At 49.1% G+C, this 16935-nt stretch overlaps 1 protein-coding gene across 5 annotated transcripts in view; it reads right to left on the bottom strand.

Annotated features, from left to right (window-relative positions):
- The window catches only part of WHRN (whirlin), a 95968-nt gene extending 85923 nt beyond the window's left edge, over positions 1-10045 (bottom strand). For 4 of the 5 annotated variants that reach the window (XM_025888708.2, XM_025888709.2, XM_025888710.2 and 1 more), the window contains exon 1: positions 8470-9699. In XM_025888708.2, coding sequence (XP_025744493.2) covers positions 8470-9087 — 618 coding nt within the window. In that variant the 5' untranslated portion in view covers positions 9088-9699. Of the gene's footprint in view, positions 1-8469 lie in introns of all 5 variants that reach the window. The other variant, XM_025888707.2, reaches the window with a different exon arrangement.
- Positions 10046-16935: the final 6890 nt, after the last annotated feature.

Genomic DNA, 16935 nt, shown 5'->3' with positions numbered 1-16935 from the left:
TCGGGACATGCAATTCCACCTGATCCCTGGGCTTTATTACTGCTGTAAAACGAAAGAAAATGCAGATGCCAAAACCCAAACAGGAGCAGTTACATTTTTAAGGAAACTCTATGTGGGAATATTGACCACATTTAGTAAATGACTCTGCAAATTCAAGCAGCTACCATGCATCAGGAGGGCCCTGAGCCCCAGTCTTTTCTTCCAAAGGCACCTTTTTTTCTTTTTTTTTAGACTAAGCAGGCATAACAGAAGACTTTCAAAGCCAAGAGGATGCAGTCGATAACATTTTTCATTACAATACTGCAGTAAAACCTCCGTGGCCATATTTCTCAAACTTGTGGTGTGCGACAGCAACAATAAACTGTTTGTGAGGGCTAGGGGCCAAGTTCAAGGGTGAGGGGGGTCTGCGTCACAGAGAGGCCAAGGGAGCCGCTCAAGGTCACAGCCAAGTAACAGTCAGATGAACCCAGGTCCATCTTCAAAAGCCATCTCTAGCCTCTCTTCCCGGGATTGTCCAACCTATCAGCTGACCTTGCACCTCTGGAGTCCTGCCCCAAAACAGCTCAGGATGGGGACAGGGTGGGTCTACCTCTCTGGTCAAGTCTTTCTATGGATAAATGTTGGGGATGGGGGCAGATCCCAAAGGAAGGTGGTGCTTCCTAAACCTCAGTATGATGAAGACTTGCCTAGGGAGCTTGTTAATTCTTGGGCAAGCTACATTTCTGAATCACTACTTCTAGAGTATTTAGAAATACCCTTTTAGATGTCACTTTGCCATGTTCTTCCCTGTAACTTGCAGCTTTAGAATCTGGTGAAGAAGACATCTTGGGACTTGTTTATGGGGGGCTGAAATATTTGCTTTGCATTCAAAGTTGAGAGGATGCTGATATTACGAAAATTCAGGTAGAGAGGAAAAATAACTATGAAACTGGCTGCCAGCTGAAGCAAAACCACAACCAATTTAGCAGAAGGAACACAAATTCTCAAAGGGGAAGAAGGTAAAGGGGTTGGGACCGGAAAAGGTGAAAAAAATAAATTCACTTGTGCATTCTCGATAGAGAATAAAGCGGCTTTTAAACATATGTGTGATTAGCAGGAACCTGGCCTCTACCTGAAATGCTGGGGCTTCTTAAAACCTGAACAGTGCTGGGTTTTTGTTTTTTTTTTTAACAAAAAGCCAGAAGATATATCTCACCCAAAATTGGTTCATTGATTGCTTCAGAATGCACAAATGATTCTATTTTGGAATCACAGACACAGGCTGCAGAAATAACCCACTTCTGGGGATGCGGTTTTAAAATTAAGAGCAAAGCAACAAATGAACTAACCAAAGAGGTCTCGTAGGGTGGTCTGGGCTGCAGAGGGTGGGAAAAGCTCCTGCCCACCCAGGCACAGACCACTTTTTTTTTTTTAAAGGTCTTTTACTGAAGTAGTAGTATAGGGTTTCCTATTTACCAAATGTCTTTGTACCTATTAAGTCATACGATTCCATACCCATCCCGGAAAGGCAAGCAGGATATGGCTACGCCCATTTCACAGCTCCAAAGACTGAGGCATCCAGAGATGTCATGTGATCTGCTCACAGCCACACCGTCAGCTTCTTGGTAAAGCATACATTAGAGCCTAGGGCATTCCTCGACGTTTTTCTCCAAGCACCCACTGCCTTGCAACACACAGATTTTCTTCGGGTATCCCAGTCAGGAACCAAGGAATCCTGAACTCACCAGCATTGCATTGGATGCGAGATCATTCTATTCATTCAGCAAATATTCATTTACTAAAGTACCTACTGTGTTCCAGGCACTGGGGTAGGTGAGGGAGCGACAGAGACCAAATCTTGGTTTTTGTGGAGCTTATTTGTAGTGGGGCAGGCACATGGCAAACACGGTGAAATGTCCCTCTCATAGTGACCAGTGTGCTGAAGGAAATTCCAGCAGGGTGAGGGGATGGCGTGGGGGCCTGCTTTGGAGAGAGGGTGGCAGGGATGTGGAGGCACGTGGATGTTACAGTGCTTAAAACCGTTGGTGACCCGTGGCCCTGGGTGGGTCCATGTTCCCCCAGCCCCATGGCTCCCCAAGGGCAGGGGCCACTGACCATCCATCTCTGAATTCCAAGGACCAGCCACAGGCCTGGGGGCGCTAAGTGCTGCTCAGAGCTTGCATGGATAAAGGGCTCCCACGGGGACAGGTGGGGCTCAAACATGCCACCTGCCCTTGATGCAAGGGCATCAGAATCCCCACTTAATAAAATGAAGTCTGTGGATGCTTCCTCAAAGGCTCCCGAATGTCAGGCACAAAGTATGAGGGCTGCTTGCCTTCCAGCAGGGGGCCTGACCGTGTCTTCCAGGAGGCTGGCTGCATAACGACTAGGGCTTGGCTTCCAGGCAGGAAGGTAGGGCAGAAGGGCCACTTCGTTTCTAATCCCCATGGTGACCCTGGACTGGTCAATTTCTTCTCCTGGAGCCTGACCTGCCTGGCCTCCCTGCCTCCCCTGGGAAGGAGAAAGCACCTGGCACAGAGGAGGTGCTCACTCGCTGACACCAGCCTCCCCTTTTCCCGGTAGCGTTCCAGTAAAGCAAAGTTCAAACACAAGGGCACCGGCCCCATGGTGCTGCCTCCTGCAGTGGACTCCAGGAGTGCACACGAAACAAATGGTCTGATTCCTGTTCTTGGCACCCTTTGCCACCTGCCATGCTGTAAAAGTCAAATGAAATGTTTGCAGCACAGGAATCTTTAAAAAGCAGCCCCCCACCCTGGGGCACAACTAGAAGCCTGTGTGAGCTCCCTGTTAACATCAGATTCTTGCTTGGGGGTTTAAAAAAAAAAAAAAGGAAGAAAAAGAATAGGTTTTGAAAGATCTGTATTTCAACCTCCAACCACCTCCAGCCCTTAAATGTCATTCCTTCTAATCAAATTCTCTGGTCCTTGCTGGGCACTAGTTTGGGGTCCCTAAGCAGCGGAGACCAAACGCTGCTCTTCCAGGTCATAAAAGAACCTTGCTGGAAAGCCAGTTGGAGCCTAATCCCCCACGGATGCCTGCTTCAGTGCAAAGACTTCTGCAGGGCAGAGGGGGAGGGGGGAGGGGGGTGGATTATGACTCGGAGGAGACGCACATGTGCTAGGCGCATGAGCAGACAGGCGTGTGAGGGGCGGCGAGCACTTGACAGGTGCGTACAGGCTGTGTGCTGTGTGGCAGAGGTGGAAAGCAACAACACACACAAAATCCAATTAGTCGGGGGTTAAAGGATCATACTTATCTTTGCAGCCCCATCCAGATGATGAATCTACGGCAGGTAATAAACAACGCCAGATTTGTGGCAAGAGGAAGGTGACAGAAAACCAAGCTAGCGCCTGGGTAATTCTCTATCTCTTTCGTGTCCAGCTGAAAGCCAAGAGGCAGGAATCTTCTAATAATAATATCAATCCCCTCCCCCCAAAATAAGGGCATTCTCTTCCAGCCTACAAAATGCTTCCTTCATTTGCAGAGGAAATAACCAGTTGCAAGAAGATTTTTGTCCTACCCCAGGCACTGTAATTGTCTAAAACCTTGAGTATCAGCTTGGGCCACATAAATAAATAAGACTAAATTAAAGAAATGGACCCTCCCAATGCACTGCATCAGACTCTGGATCCAGCAAGCAAACATCGATTCAATAGAGTTTATTGGGCGCCTGAGTGGCTCAGTTGGTTAAGCGACTGCCCTGGGCTCAGGTCATGATCCTGGAGTCCTGGGATCGAGTCCCACATCCAACTCCCTGCTCAGCAGGGAGTCTGCTTCTCCCTCGGACCCCTCCCCCCCTCATGCTCTCTCTCTATCTCATTCTCTCTCTCGAGTAAATACATAAAACCTTTAAAAATTAAAAAAAAAGAGTTTATTAATAGTGAGCTTTCAACATGTCGTTGCTGGCAAGACCCACAGGACCCAAGAAAGAGGACGGGGCCAGAAGAAAGTGTGTGCGTCCCCACGAACACGTTACCCACGGTTTCCAAAATGGAAAACAGTAATCACACCAGTGGGAGAAGCTGCACTTCAGATACAAAGGTGGAAGTGGTAATAATTTATAATGGCTTCAGCTAACCATGTACAATAGGAAAATGACAAATGTGTCGTTTAGAATGTGCTGGACTAAACACAATGACTTATGTTAATATGGACAGATTCTTTGCGGGTTATTACGAGAGAAAGGGAGGGTGTGATGACTCTAATTAAATGAAAGGGCCCCGGCCGCTGTTTGTAACTTCTGGAACGTTTCAAATTCTAATATGCCCCTTGGAGATAGCCCGGGGGAGGGGGAATGCTGAGATGGTAATGAAGCCATTTCATTTTTATTGAGATGAAACACAAACATCCACACACACATCCAGGCAGCACGGGGCTTCCCCGCATCCTGCTACCCGCAGAATTAGGGACTCGGAGGACAAGCCAGTAAGTGAATGTCTTTCGAGAGCTCCCAGGGCAGTGCTGTGCACGCCACAATCCTATGGTCATCTTCTCATTTACTCTGGAACAACACCGGGGTTGGTGTTCTTGGGTCGAGGGAGAGCAGTCAAGTTCTCATCAGTACAGTGTGTAACCCGACAATTTCCTGAATTAGTAGGAGGCTACACAACAGTGCCAAGATTCTCGTCTCCCAATCCTTAGCCAACTTTCTTAACTCTGCCTTAAATGAAATCAATTCCAAAAGAACAAGAAAACACCGGATTAGACACTGTAAACGCCTTCTGTGTAGCACATACTGAGCAAATCGCAGATTGTCTGAGCCCGGAAGGGACCGTGGGCAGCCACTGGCCCATCCACCCTAGGACACAGAGAGGGTCACTGACTGGCCCATGGTCACACAGCAAGCATGTGGCAGAGCCCAGGGCAGCATCCCTGGTCTGTGGGCTCCTTGGCTAATTTACCAACGCTTTTTGGCTGAAAACCTCTGAAAGGTCTACTTTTTTATTATTATTAGTTTGGGTCCTGTTCATTCAAGATAGATTTTTCAAAAATCAAACATTTCAACATAATTGCAAATAGTAAATGGCTTGCCTTATCTGGACCTGTCACTGATGATTTAGCAAATAGGCTTCAAGAGAGGAATGGGAGCCCCCTGGAGAGAGGAACAGAATCCTTGCTGAAACGCTGAGCAACAATGGATACTTGATTTGCGAGAGAGAGAGAAGTGGAAAAAACTTTGTATGGTCAATCTCCTCTGTTCCCTGGGAGGAGATGACCCTCTCTGATTCATGAACTCTTAAGTAAATTGATTCCTAAAATTTAATTTTCCTTTTCTTATACACACACACAACACACACACAATATCTCTCCTTCAGGATGCTCAGAGGATCTTTTCCCCCTCTTTCTACCTGCAGGAGAAAAATAAAGGTTTTAAGATTGAAAACACATCTCAAGAGCCAAAACACAGAAATAACCTAAGTGTATATTGACAGATGAACAGAAAAAAATAAACATACACACACACACACACACACACACACACAGAGGAATATTATTCGGCCACAAAAAAAAGAAGGCAATTCTGCCCTTTGTGACAACATGGATCAACCTGGAGGACATTATACTAAGTGAAATAAGCCAGACCCATAAAAACAAATGTTGGATGATCTCACTTATATGTGGAATCTAAAATAGTCTAATTCACAGAAGCAAAGAGCTGAACAGTGGTTGCCAGAGGCTGGAGGGGTGGGGGGGAAGGAAACAGGAAAATAATGGTCAAAGGGTACAGACTTTCAGTTATAAAATGAGTAATTGATAATTCTATATTGTATGCTTGAAATTTGCTAAAAGAGTACATCCTAAATGTTCTTACCACAAAAATAAAATAACTCTGTGAGGTGATGGATGATTAGCTTGATTGTGGTAACCCTCTTACCATGTATGGGGATCACAAATCATCACATTGTACACCTTAATTATATGCAATTTTCATTTGCCAGTTCTACTTCCAGAAAGCTGGGGGAGGAAATAACAAACAAACGAATAAATGAACAAATAAAATAACATTGAAGGAGAAAGAAAACAGGTCTTGTACTAAATGCAGTGTGGTATATGGTACAGAAAAAGCAGAAAAACTGGTGATATTTGACTAAAGCCTGAAGTTCAGTTAAAAGGAATGTACCTACACCATAAAAATCCCTGACACGATGCCCTCCGGCACTGAAGCTCATAAAGAGGGGCTGAAAGTGGAGAAAATCCTGGTTTAGGGCAGTTTGTAACTAGTGGAGAAGCTGGGGCCTCTTTTGGCTCTCGGTTCAGGGACTTAATGCCCTTAATTTTGTGAAGATGTGTCAATAGCCCCCAGGGGTTCTTCTAAAGTGTCCTGAAACCGCCTGCCCATCCTGCAACCACAGAGCCAGGTTCCGCCTCCTCCGTTTTAAATTGCACCCACTCGGAAAGTCTGGTCCCCTTTCCCCCTGGAGTTAAGGTGACACAAAGCTGTATTCATTTTGCCTGTTGCTTCTGAAGCTTCCAAAGGGGTGTGTTCCGGGCAGGTTGTGTCTGGCGTTGGCCGGAAGAGGGGCACCCCGAGGCAGGAGCTCATTTAGCCTTAACTGACCCCTCCATAGGGAAAGTGACAGCCAGGGACCCGGGGGTGCTGCTCAGCTCACAGGGCTCCCACACACATCCGAAGGCAGTTCTGCTCCTTTGGGTGCTCAAAAACCACACCACGGAGAGTTCAGGTTTTACTAGACGAGCTAAGGCCCGCCCCAAGTCACAGAGTAACGGGACTGAGGTGGAAGTCAGGAGGGGTTCAGACACGACATGGAGAGCGACTCCCATGAAATACAGGAGGGCCGAGCTGAAGCTCAGAGCCAGGCAGCTCCAGCCTCTGCACATGCCTGACACTGGGATGCAGACCGACAGGAGGGCCTGTGCTTTTAATGTCCAGGTTACCGGAGGCCTTTCCAAAGTCTGTCACCTTGTGATGACAGAGTTACACAAGTCTTTTAAGATTGCCACTAAAATTGAATCCACAATTATAATTGACCATTTGGATCAAGTCTCTTTTGAGTATAAATTTATCATCTGGGAACTCCAGACCTTTTAGGGCCAAAGGCTAATGGGCTATTTCTTTATAAACATATGGAATGTCAGAGAAGGGGTAAAGACTGATGTGGGAGGAGGAGACAGAGAGGAGGGCAGGTGCATGGAAATCCAGAAGAACCATTGTCTGCTACCCCTCCCCCACTCCGAACAATATAAACCATCGGGCTTTTCCTAGAAACAGCAGAGAAGTGTCTGAAATCCTCAAGGGGCAGGGGGCAGAAGAGTTGGCAACCAAACAAGGAAAGCGAGAGTCAGGGAGGAGATGGTTGTGCCCTAAGTGAACAGTCAGGAAATGGGCTCAATACACACCTGACCATGGGTCACTGAAGAGGACACAGGAAGCAGCCCAGCAGGCCCTTAACCGGTGTGCCAATCACCTGCGCTGGGGAGGACCCAAGGCAGGGACAAAAGGTGTGGTGGTGAGAAGCTGGGTCACAGGGCACCCTAAACCCCTAGGAAGCATTCCCCACGCCCCCACAAGCTGAGTAGGTCACTGTTTTTTCCTCAAACTTCTCCACTTCCTGTTCAACGGTGGGCAAAGGTGGTGTGTGTGTGCGTGCGTGTGTGTGTGTGTGTGTGTGTGTGTAAACACCTTCAAGGGATTCTCGAATCCACATGCATACCAAACACTATCCATCTCAAACTCCAACTAGTTTTCAACAGCCCTAGGTGTGAGACTAGCAACCACGAAACTGCTTTCAACAGCTTGATTAAATCCCTGGGAGACTGTTGTCATGAGGTTATTTTTCTCAATTAACAGAGGCAAAAAGTGCAGCTACTCTCAAAGGGGTGGAGGATTTATTTCTGACATTCAGGCAGGGGCCTCCTTTCCAACAAGGTTAGGGACACTTAGCAGGTCCAGTTGCCTCGTTTTCCTAGTGGAGATCCAGAGGTTTGGAGAGGAAGCGTGTCTGGTCCCAGGATACACAGCCTGGTACACAAACAGCAGAGTCAGGTTAGAGCTTTGTGGATCACCAGAATAGCCTCCGTGGCCCACGATGGTGCTAACAAAACTTTCTTTCAGGGGCAAAACCCGACTGAACAATGAGAGTAGCAACAGCAGAAGCGAGACCACCCACTGATTACTAACCATATGCCAAGAGGGGACCTTTCCTTTTCTTTTTTTAATGCTCATAAGAATCCCTATGCCTTTTCACACTTTGTAATCATACATTGCCGGTGTATTTGATGTCTGTCTCCCACACGCTGCTAGCCTTTATGCAGGGTCCAAGTCTGTTTTGCCCACCACCTTATCCGCAGTGCCTGGTATTTATTTGCTGAAACAAAACTACATGTTCCTGTTTTAAAGAAACATTTTTAAAGAAAAATGGAGCCCAGAAAGATTAGGTAAATTTGCCTTAAGGACACACACCGGCAGAGTTCCCGTCACTCTGTCCTGTCCCCAAACCACAGCCTTACCTTGACAGCCTCAGCGTGGGTCACCCGGGCCAGGGATTTGTCGTTGACACGCAGAATCTGGTCCCCGACTCGCAGCCCTTCCTTCTCGGCCAAAGAGCCTGGCTCCACGAGCGACACATAGATGCCCACGCCATGCTCCGAGCCCCCGCGGATGCTGAAGCCCAAGCCCTCGTGGGCCTTGGCGCGACGTAGGCTCACCAGGCGCACCTCCCCGGGCCCCGCGCCGTCGGGGCCGCCCCAGGAGGGCTGCCGGTAGGGGGTGGTGGCGGGCAGGTAGAGGCCCTCGGCCGTGTACTGGTCGAAGAGCAACTGGTCGGAGCGCGGGATGACCAGGCGCAGCATGGGCAGCAGGCGCCGCTTGACCGGGCTGTCCAGCAGCACGCGCAGGGTGCGCACCAGGTCGAAGACGTTGCGGCGCGCGTGGTAGGCGTTCAGACAGTGAGTGAACTGCTCCCGCTCCGCCTCGCTCAGCAGCGCCGTCAGCGCCTGGTGCAGCTGGCGCACGTTGGCAGACAGCAGCCGCAGCCCCGCGCCCCCGCCGCCGCCCGCCCCGGCCGCCGAGCCCAGCGAGCCGGTGGAGGACGAGCTCACCGACAGGCCGTCCAGCTGCGCGTTCATCTCCCCGCCGAGGCCCGGGGCGCGCGGAGGGGCAGCTGCTGAGCTCGCCGGCACTGGCGCGACAGCCGGAGTCCGGGGTGGGGGGGCGGCGCGCGGAGACCGCGGCCCGAGTCTGGCCTCAGGGAGAGCGGGTGGGCGTGGAGAGAGGGGCTGGATCCGGGGAGGCGCGGAGACCGCGGTCGGAGTCTGGGTTGGGGGGGGGGGGGCGAGGAAACAGGGGCAAAATCCCGGGGGGGGGGGGTGGATCGTGGAGACCGCCGCCGGAGTCCCGGGCGCGGGAAGACGGAGCGGTCGCGATCCTGGAGTCCGAGGGGCGCAGAGACGGCGGCTGGAGTCGGCAGGACACGGAGACGGCGGCCGAAGTCCGGGCAAAGCGGAGACGGCGACAGGGTCCTGGGGGACAAGGAGTTGGCGGCTGGAGCCCGGAGGTCGCGGAGACTGCGGCTGGAGTCCGGAGGGGAGAGGGGGGGACGCGGAGAGAGCAGCTACATTCCGGAGGGCACAGAGACGGCGGGTGCCCGGAGTGGGGGACGCAGCAAAGCTGACCGACCCGTCACACCATGCCCGGGGCTCCCCCAGCCGGGCCGCCCGTTCCTCTCGGGCTGGGGGACCCCAAAGTCATAAGTTGGGGTCGGGGGCGCTCTAGTCCCAGAGCCCCGCGAACCGCAGCCGGTGGAGCCGCGCGGGCGTCCGCGAGGGGCTGCGGGGCATGTCCAGGGATGCAGCAGCCCGGGGCCCCTCGCGCTCCTGAGCCTCTCGGGCGCAGACGGAGCCGCGCCGCCGCGAGCAGGGACTTTGCGAACTGTTGAGCTGCCCGGGGCCGATCTTCCAGCGAGTTCCGACGCCTTCGCCGCCGCCTGCCCAGACTCGGCCCCGCCCCCTGCCCCTCCCCCTCTCTCGCCCCCTCCCCCCACGGGCTCTTCAGGAAATGACGTCCCGCCTCGCGCCTCGCGGTTGCCTGGAGACGGGGTGAAACAGTCCAGCCCAGGGGAAGAAAGGGGTGAAAGTGGGGGTTGGGGTGGGAGGAGCTCCGGGGGCACTGCGAGCCCCGCCCCCCACTTCTCCAGCCGCGAGTTGAGTTAAGGTGGGCCCCAAACCTATGCTCTTTTGGGATCGAAGCCTAAGCCTCAGGACCGCTTTGGAGCAATTAGCCGGCTAGCTAATTCACAATTGTGAGGGAAAATAGCCAACTTTTTGCCTCTAAAATGCTAAACGCTCCAGACTCGGTTTTCTACTTTAAAACGTTGCGCTCCCCTCTTGCACGCCCTGACATAGGAGTTCAAGTGTTTATGGGGACGATCGTTGGGCACGTACCGTGTCCAAGAGTATATACAAGCGTATACTGGTGCCTGCCTACTGGACCAGTGCCCGGTAGGCGGGAAAGCCTCTTTCAGCAATAAAAGTGTATACAACCCGCATACACACATACACAAATGGGTGAGTGTAAAACTGGTGAAATCTGAACAAGGTGGGTGGATTGTATATCAATGTTAATGTACTGGTTGTGATCTTGTCAACACAGGGGAAAACATGGGATGTCTCTGTATTATTTCTTACAACTTCATGTGAATCTACAATTATCTCAATAAAAATTTTAAAAATTTATAAAAGGGATTGGGAAGAAAAGCATTCTGTGCCTTCCCATCCCAAGACGAAATGGGAAGATATACCAAGGTGTGACCTAGAGCCCTCCTCTCCCACCCCACTCCCCCAAATGTGATCTAAATTCAAAGGTGGCTTTCTAAGGATCCCAGTGGCATGCACACACACACACACACACACACACACACACACACACACACACCTTCCAATCAATTGACTCTCCTAAATTGTTCTCCTATAGAAAGCTTTATTTTCCCTAAAAACAGCATGGAATTGCCAATGAAAACTTCTGTCTGGGGGAGAGATTGAGTATCACCTAACAGAGTAGTTTGAGCTAGCCCCAGAAAGATGGAGCATCCATTTATTTATTCACTTACTTATTTGGTCACTCTTTATTCAGTGTTTTCCAAGCACCTCTTCTGTATTGGGTCATGTACTGGGTGCTGGAGACAGTGGTTAAAAAATGAAATCGCGGGACACCTGGGTGGCTCAGTCATGTAAGCATCTGCTTTTGGCTCAGGTCATGATCCTGGGATCAAGTCCCATGTCGGGCTCTTTGCTTGGTGGGGAACCTGCTTTTCCCTCTGCCTGCCATTCCCCCGGCTTGTGCTCTCTCTCTCTCTGTCTCTCTGACAAGTAAATAAATAAAATTTTAAAAAACAATGAAATCGCTGGCCTCAAGGAAGTCACTGTTTCCTGGGGGAGAAAGACCACATGAATAAATAAAGTTAAAAACCAGTATGGTAAGTGTTGTGATGGCTGAGAGAGCCCAGGTTTAGAGGAGGGGAATATTTGAAGGACTTTATCAAAGAGGTGACACCTGAACAAGGTCTCCCTAAGGAGAGTGGGCTTTCTTTTCTGGGCATTGGGTAATCACAGAAGGATTTTCAGCACCGTTAGGTTAGTGCATGCCCAAAGCTGAGGCTGGGAATCAAAGCTAAATTCCCCCTCACCCCCAGTCTTCAGGTGTCTTATTCACTTCCCTAAGACAGATCTAGGTTAAATTAATACCCAATGAACGGGTATTTGACAGAGTGTTTTAAATAACCTGTTAAGCTAACCTTTGGACATATCTCTCACGGCCCTAAGTTTAGCAGTTAATGATGTGTATCATTCTTCCCCTTTTAACTACCACTGAAGCCTTTGATGCAACAAGCCAAAGGTATTTAGATAAAAAAAAATCAATCTCCCCCCCAAATACATTAATGGCATATCTCAAAATGACACTAAGCAGGGCTTAATTATATGCAGTCCAGGTTTTCTGCAAATGTATTTCATGCTCGGCTTTCACTTAGTTTGTGGTTCTAATTATAATTACTGTGATTGGCTTGATAAATGCACCTAGGAGCTAAGATTCCCCATTCCCAGCACTTTATCTCTGTGCAAGGATGCTTGCGAAAAGATATTTTGCTTCAAGCAGTAGAAACTACATCACACACACGTCTTAGTATAGAAAGAAACACTTTCTTCTGCAAACATCAGAGACCATCCGGGATGCCATGCTATTGTTTAATTTCACAGAGGCCAGTTTCGAGGTGGCGGGGCAGACAAGTACAAGAAGAGCATGGAAAAAGAACTCGTTGGGGCTTCTTCCATCCATCTTGCATAACTGCCTTAGTATCAGTTTGCACTGTGTACCCTCTGATGAGAGGCAGTGTGTAACTGTGCTCAAACCTCAAGAATCCTATTTCATGTCGGAAGATGTGTTTGTCCTTCAGAAATAAGCTCTTGGAAACCCAAGATGCCTGGGCTCCTGAGGGCTACACTGCCTCAGGGCTTCCAGACCTGGAAGGAAGCCCTGACTCTGGGAGCCAACCCAGCCTTGGTCGCATACTGCCCTCTTCAGAAGGAAAGTATTATTCTCTCATGTATGCCGCAGCTTCCCTTGGCTGACTTCACCGAAGTCAATTTCGATAGTGCGTTATTGTGCCCCAACTCTGGTGAATCAATGCCCTTCTCCTATGGATGTTTCTGGAACCTTGAAGACACTGGAGCAGTTGAAACACAGAGGGAAGAGTGAATTGTATTCAAGTCCAAAGTGCTTTGTGTCGAACTGGACGTTTGGTTGTTTGTTTCTTACGTTTTTGTTTTAATGAAGAGATAGCATACTGAGTTGCACTCTGGACATCAGGAAATAAACCATTATTCTAGTCCAGAACATCCCTTTACTAGTGGAGTGCCCCATAACAAATGGCTTCCCTTCTCATTTGGAGAGTTTCTAAACCTTTCCTGTGTCCCCAAAGGGCCACGTCCTGTCCAGCAAAAAAGCACGCAGCAACTCGTAGAATAGCATGCAGGTGTCGGTTCTTTTTTCCTCTTTTTTTATGGCAATCTTAAAAAGCCTTTTTCTGTTGCATAGTCATTTGGAACTCCTCCTCTTTCTTCTTATCCACTGGAATGTATCTGTAGAAGACGGCAGAGATTAATTTAATTTAAGATGCCTTTCCTGAGGGACATATAGAAAAATACAGCTAATGTTTATTGAGTGCCAGATACTGTTTTGAACACTCAGTCCTCCCAACTAGTCTGTAAAGAGAGATACAACCACCACCACCACCGTCGTCATCATAACCATCATCATCCTGGTAAAACAGACAGAAAAATCAGGACATAGGGATGTAACTGTCCCCAAGATTGCAGAGGTAGTTAATGGAAGAGTTAGGATTTGAACCCAGGCAGTCTGGCTTCAGAGTTCTTACTCAGCCACTATGATGTGCAGCCTCCCAAATGCTTGGTTCAGAGATGCTAAAAGGTCCCAGATGGGAATGGTATGAAGACCACATTTCCGTGAAAGTTGGGCTGAAACGTCAGAGGTTAAACACAAGCCACATACTAATGGTTCCCAGTTGGTAAGCTGACATTTGCTGGAGGGGAGAACATGTGGGGGTGTGTTGGATAAGGAACACATCATTGAGAGAGATGGGAGTGGAGAGGATTGGGCTCCCAGCCTGGACACGGAGGCAGGGGCTCAAAGCAATCTGATGCAAGGTGTCATAGGGAGTATCTCCCAGCTTTGGAATTATCACGTCCACTCCGGGATGTCCCCACAATGTCAAACCCCACAATGTCAGTCGGGATGGTATCAGCAGAGAAAAGGGAAATGTTCACCTCTATGACTGGTAGACAGTGCAGACAATATTGATGGAAGTGCAGGGACATAAGAAAGAGGCGAGAAAAAGAGAAAGAACAAAACATCAGGGAAAGAGGATACAGGTACGCGCCCCCCTATCCAAAAGTAGAGTGTTTTCTGATGAAAACTTTTGGAAGCTGAAATGAAGCAAAGAAGCAAAGAAGGAATTAACATTCATTGTTATGGAAAAACTTTTGACTGTCCTCAGACCCCAAAAATAGCCTTTCTCAGGCTGTTCTGATACCTTAGGACACATCTTGCTAACGGATACACAAAGTAAGTCAAGATCCAGCCCAGATGCTCACAGACACGACTCAGAGCTATGGTGGCCTGATGCTGAGTGTGGTTTCTGGGGAAGGAGCTTGGGGGGCCGCTGGTGGGAGGGATTGCGCTGCCTTTGTGACAGCTCACTGCAACACAAACCCTGAATGCTATAAAAATAGCACTTTTTGCCTTTTCTTTCCCCCTAAAAGTAAAAATCGTCTTCGAATTTCTTTGGGTTAGCAAAAACAGATACCAGCGTAGGTATTTTGTGAAAGGGAGGTGACATGAGGCAAACTTTTGAAAAGCGGGGGATACCGGCATCTATCTTGGCCTTGGCAAAATCTCCAAAGAGTCTGGCTCATGGTCGTAAAGAATTAGGTGATATTTGTGCTAGAAGAGTGAGAGAGCTTAGAACTGATCTCCAGGTTTCCAACCCATCTCTGATATTCACTGTGTGACCTTGGGCAAGTCATGGAGGTCTTATGTGCCTCAGTGCCCTTTGCCTGTGAAATGGGGACAGCACCATTGTCATCAGCATTATGATTGCCTGAGATCGTGCATGTGCATGGCAAGGACCAGGTGTTCCCACGAGGCTTGCATCCATCGTGGTTAAAGTTCTTATCACACTTTATTTTGCAGGGGGATCACTTCATATCTTTGTTTGAGATGCCCTGGCAAGTGCAATTCAGATGCTGCTCGTGTACAGACCAGGGGCCTCCTGGGGTCATCCTGGGTGTAGGAGGCAGAGGAAAGCGCCAGGACGGGGCACTCGGCTGTTCTGGGCCCCCCAAGAACAGAGCCATGGGCTTCTTCATCTCTCTGCGTCTCTCTGTGCATCCTTGACTCTCTCCCTCTCCCACTCCTGCGTCACAGATAGGACAATCAAGGGCCAGAGAAGGTTGCTGTCTTATCCACTGTCCCACGGGGCGCGAGTGGTGCCTCTCTCAAGGTCTCATTAGCAGCTAAAAGGAAAATGTACCGAGAGCTTGCAATGAAAGGGCTAAGCACTGTACAGGCATCCCGTCTGTAATCCTCACAATAATCCTATGACCTGACTTTACAGTTAAGAAAACCGTGTCCGGGCTCTGAGGCGGTTCCCCCAAAGTCTGTACTGTTAATCGCCCCCCCGTGCGAACCCACAATGCGCCCTCTCTGCACCTGGCATCAAGACAGATGGGATTGATGCTGACTTCTCTCATATAGCTTTGGGGGAAATAACAAATGATAATGATGGCAATAATAAATTGCTGGGAGCCAATTTGTGATTAGAAAGAGGCAGAGCCGTGGAAGTGACCTTATCAGGCATGCTGTGTTGTAATCCGATTGCTACGTAGAGAAGAGCTTCTCTAATCAGAGGATTATATATATTGGTTATACCCAGGTACTCACTCCACATATCAGCTTGGCTCAGATTAGAGAAGCCCCCAGAGGACACATCCTTACCATATACACATCAGCATGGTTAACTGGGGCATCCATTCATGCATTCACTCCGTTCGTTCATTCATCATTCCAACTTTACTTAGCTCCTCCTCCATTCTGCCAGGCAACGTTCTGGACATTCAACAGGAACAAGACCACCAGGGTTCCTGCCCTCCTGGAGCTGACGGTCAGGAGCTATTGTGTTGTGAGCCTCAAACATGCTAATGGTGAGCTCTGATGTTAGGTTCCCAGGCAATGCTCCTCGGCTGGCATCCCCTTCTCTGAGCCTCCGCTTCCCAGGCTTTTTGGCATCTTAGTAAAGTGCTATCAGTACTGCAGGCAGACTTGGTGAAATAATTCCAGGTTATGTAACCTTGGAGGAATTGTGTCATCTCTCTGAGCCTCAGTTTCTTTATTTATTAAAAAAAAAGAACTATAAAAAGGGCTATAAAAGAGTAATGATTGGAAAGCTAATGGAAATAATGCAGGTAAAGCACATAGCATGGTGCCTGGGACCAGGGCAGCTCTGGGCTGCTATAAGAATTGCTTTGAGGGGCACCTGGGTGGCGCAGTCAATTGGGCATCTGAGTCTTGGTTTTGGCTCAGGATGTGATCTCAGGGTCCTGAGATGGAGCCCCACATCGGGCTCTGCGCTCAGCATGGAGATTCTCTTTCCCTCTGCCCCTCCCATTGGTGAGCGCTCTCTCTCTCTCTAAAATGAATAAATCTTAAAAAAAGAAAAGAGAAGGAATTGCTTTGAGAAAATAACTCTTTGTTTTGCTTATCTGTATGGATCCTGTAAGACTTTTTTTTTTTTTTTTTTTTTTTTTTTTTTAATAATGAGGTGGCGGGCGCCTGGGTGGCTCAGTTGGTTAAGCGACTGCCTTCGGCTCAGGTCATGATCCTGGAGTCCCGGGATCGAGTCCCACATCGGGCTCCCTGCTCGGCGGGGAGTCTGCTTCTCCCTCTGACCCTCCTCCCTCTCGTGCTCTCTGTCTCCCATTCTCTCTCTCTCAAATAGATAAATAAAATCTTTGAAAAAAAAATAATGAGGTGGCTAAATTTCTGGTTAATTGCTTCATGTCTTCACTGATCCTCAAGGAGGCTTTTTGTTCTGTTTTGTTTATTTTTAACTTCAGTCTTCAGGGGATTCTGAAAAAGAATGCTGTTCCCGGGGCTTTCTGTGTACTGTTGGCCAAGTCCTTCCTCTCTGTACAATGAGGGACATGGAGGCAATGATCTGGAGGCCTTCCTATCTCTGAGAACCGTGTTTTTGTTTCTATGGCAGAGGAGGAGGTGGGAGGCGAAGGCAAGGATGAGGGAGCAGCAGGAAGAGCTTTCTGGGGTTCTAGGCAGACTTAGATTTACAATTCTGTCCCTGGCTCCCTGCCTGACTGATGACTCTTCCTCTGACTGGTTTGAGGCTCATA

Source organism: Callorhinus ursinus, unplaced genomic scaffold (assembly GCF_003265705.2).
Source record: "Callorhinus ursinus isolate GAN/ISIS: 27379988/994484 unplaced genomic scaffold, GSC_fseal_2.0 scaffold24, whole genome shotgun sequence".
In the NCBI taxonomy this organism is placed as follows: Eukaryota; Metazoa; Chordata; class Mammalia; order Carnivora; family Otariidae; genus Callorhinus; species Callorhinus ursinus.
Note: the sequence above shows the minus strand (reverse complement) of the source record. Positions and strands in the feature narration are given on the sequence as shown.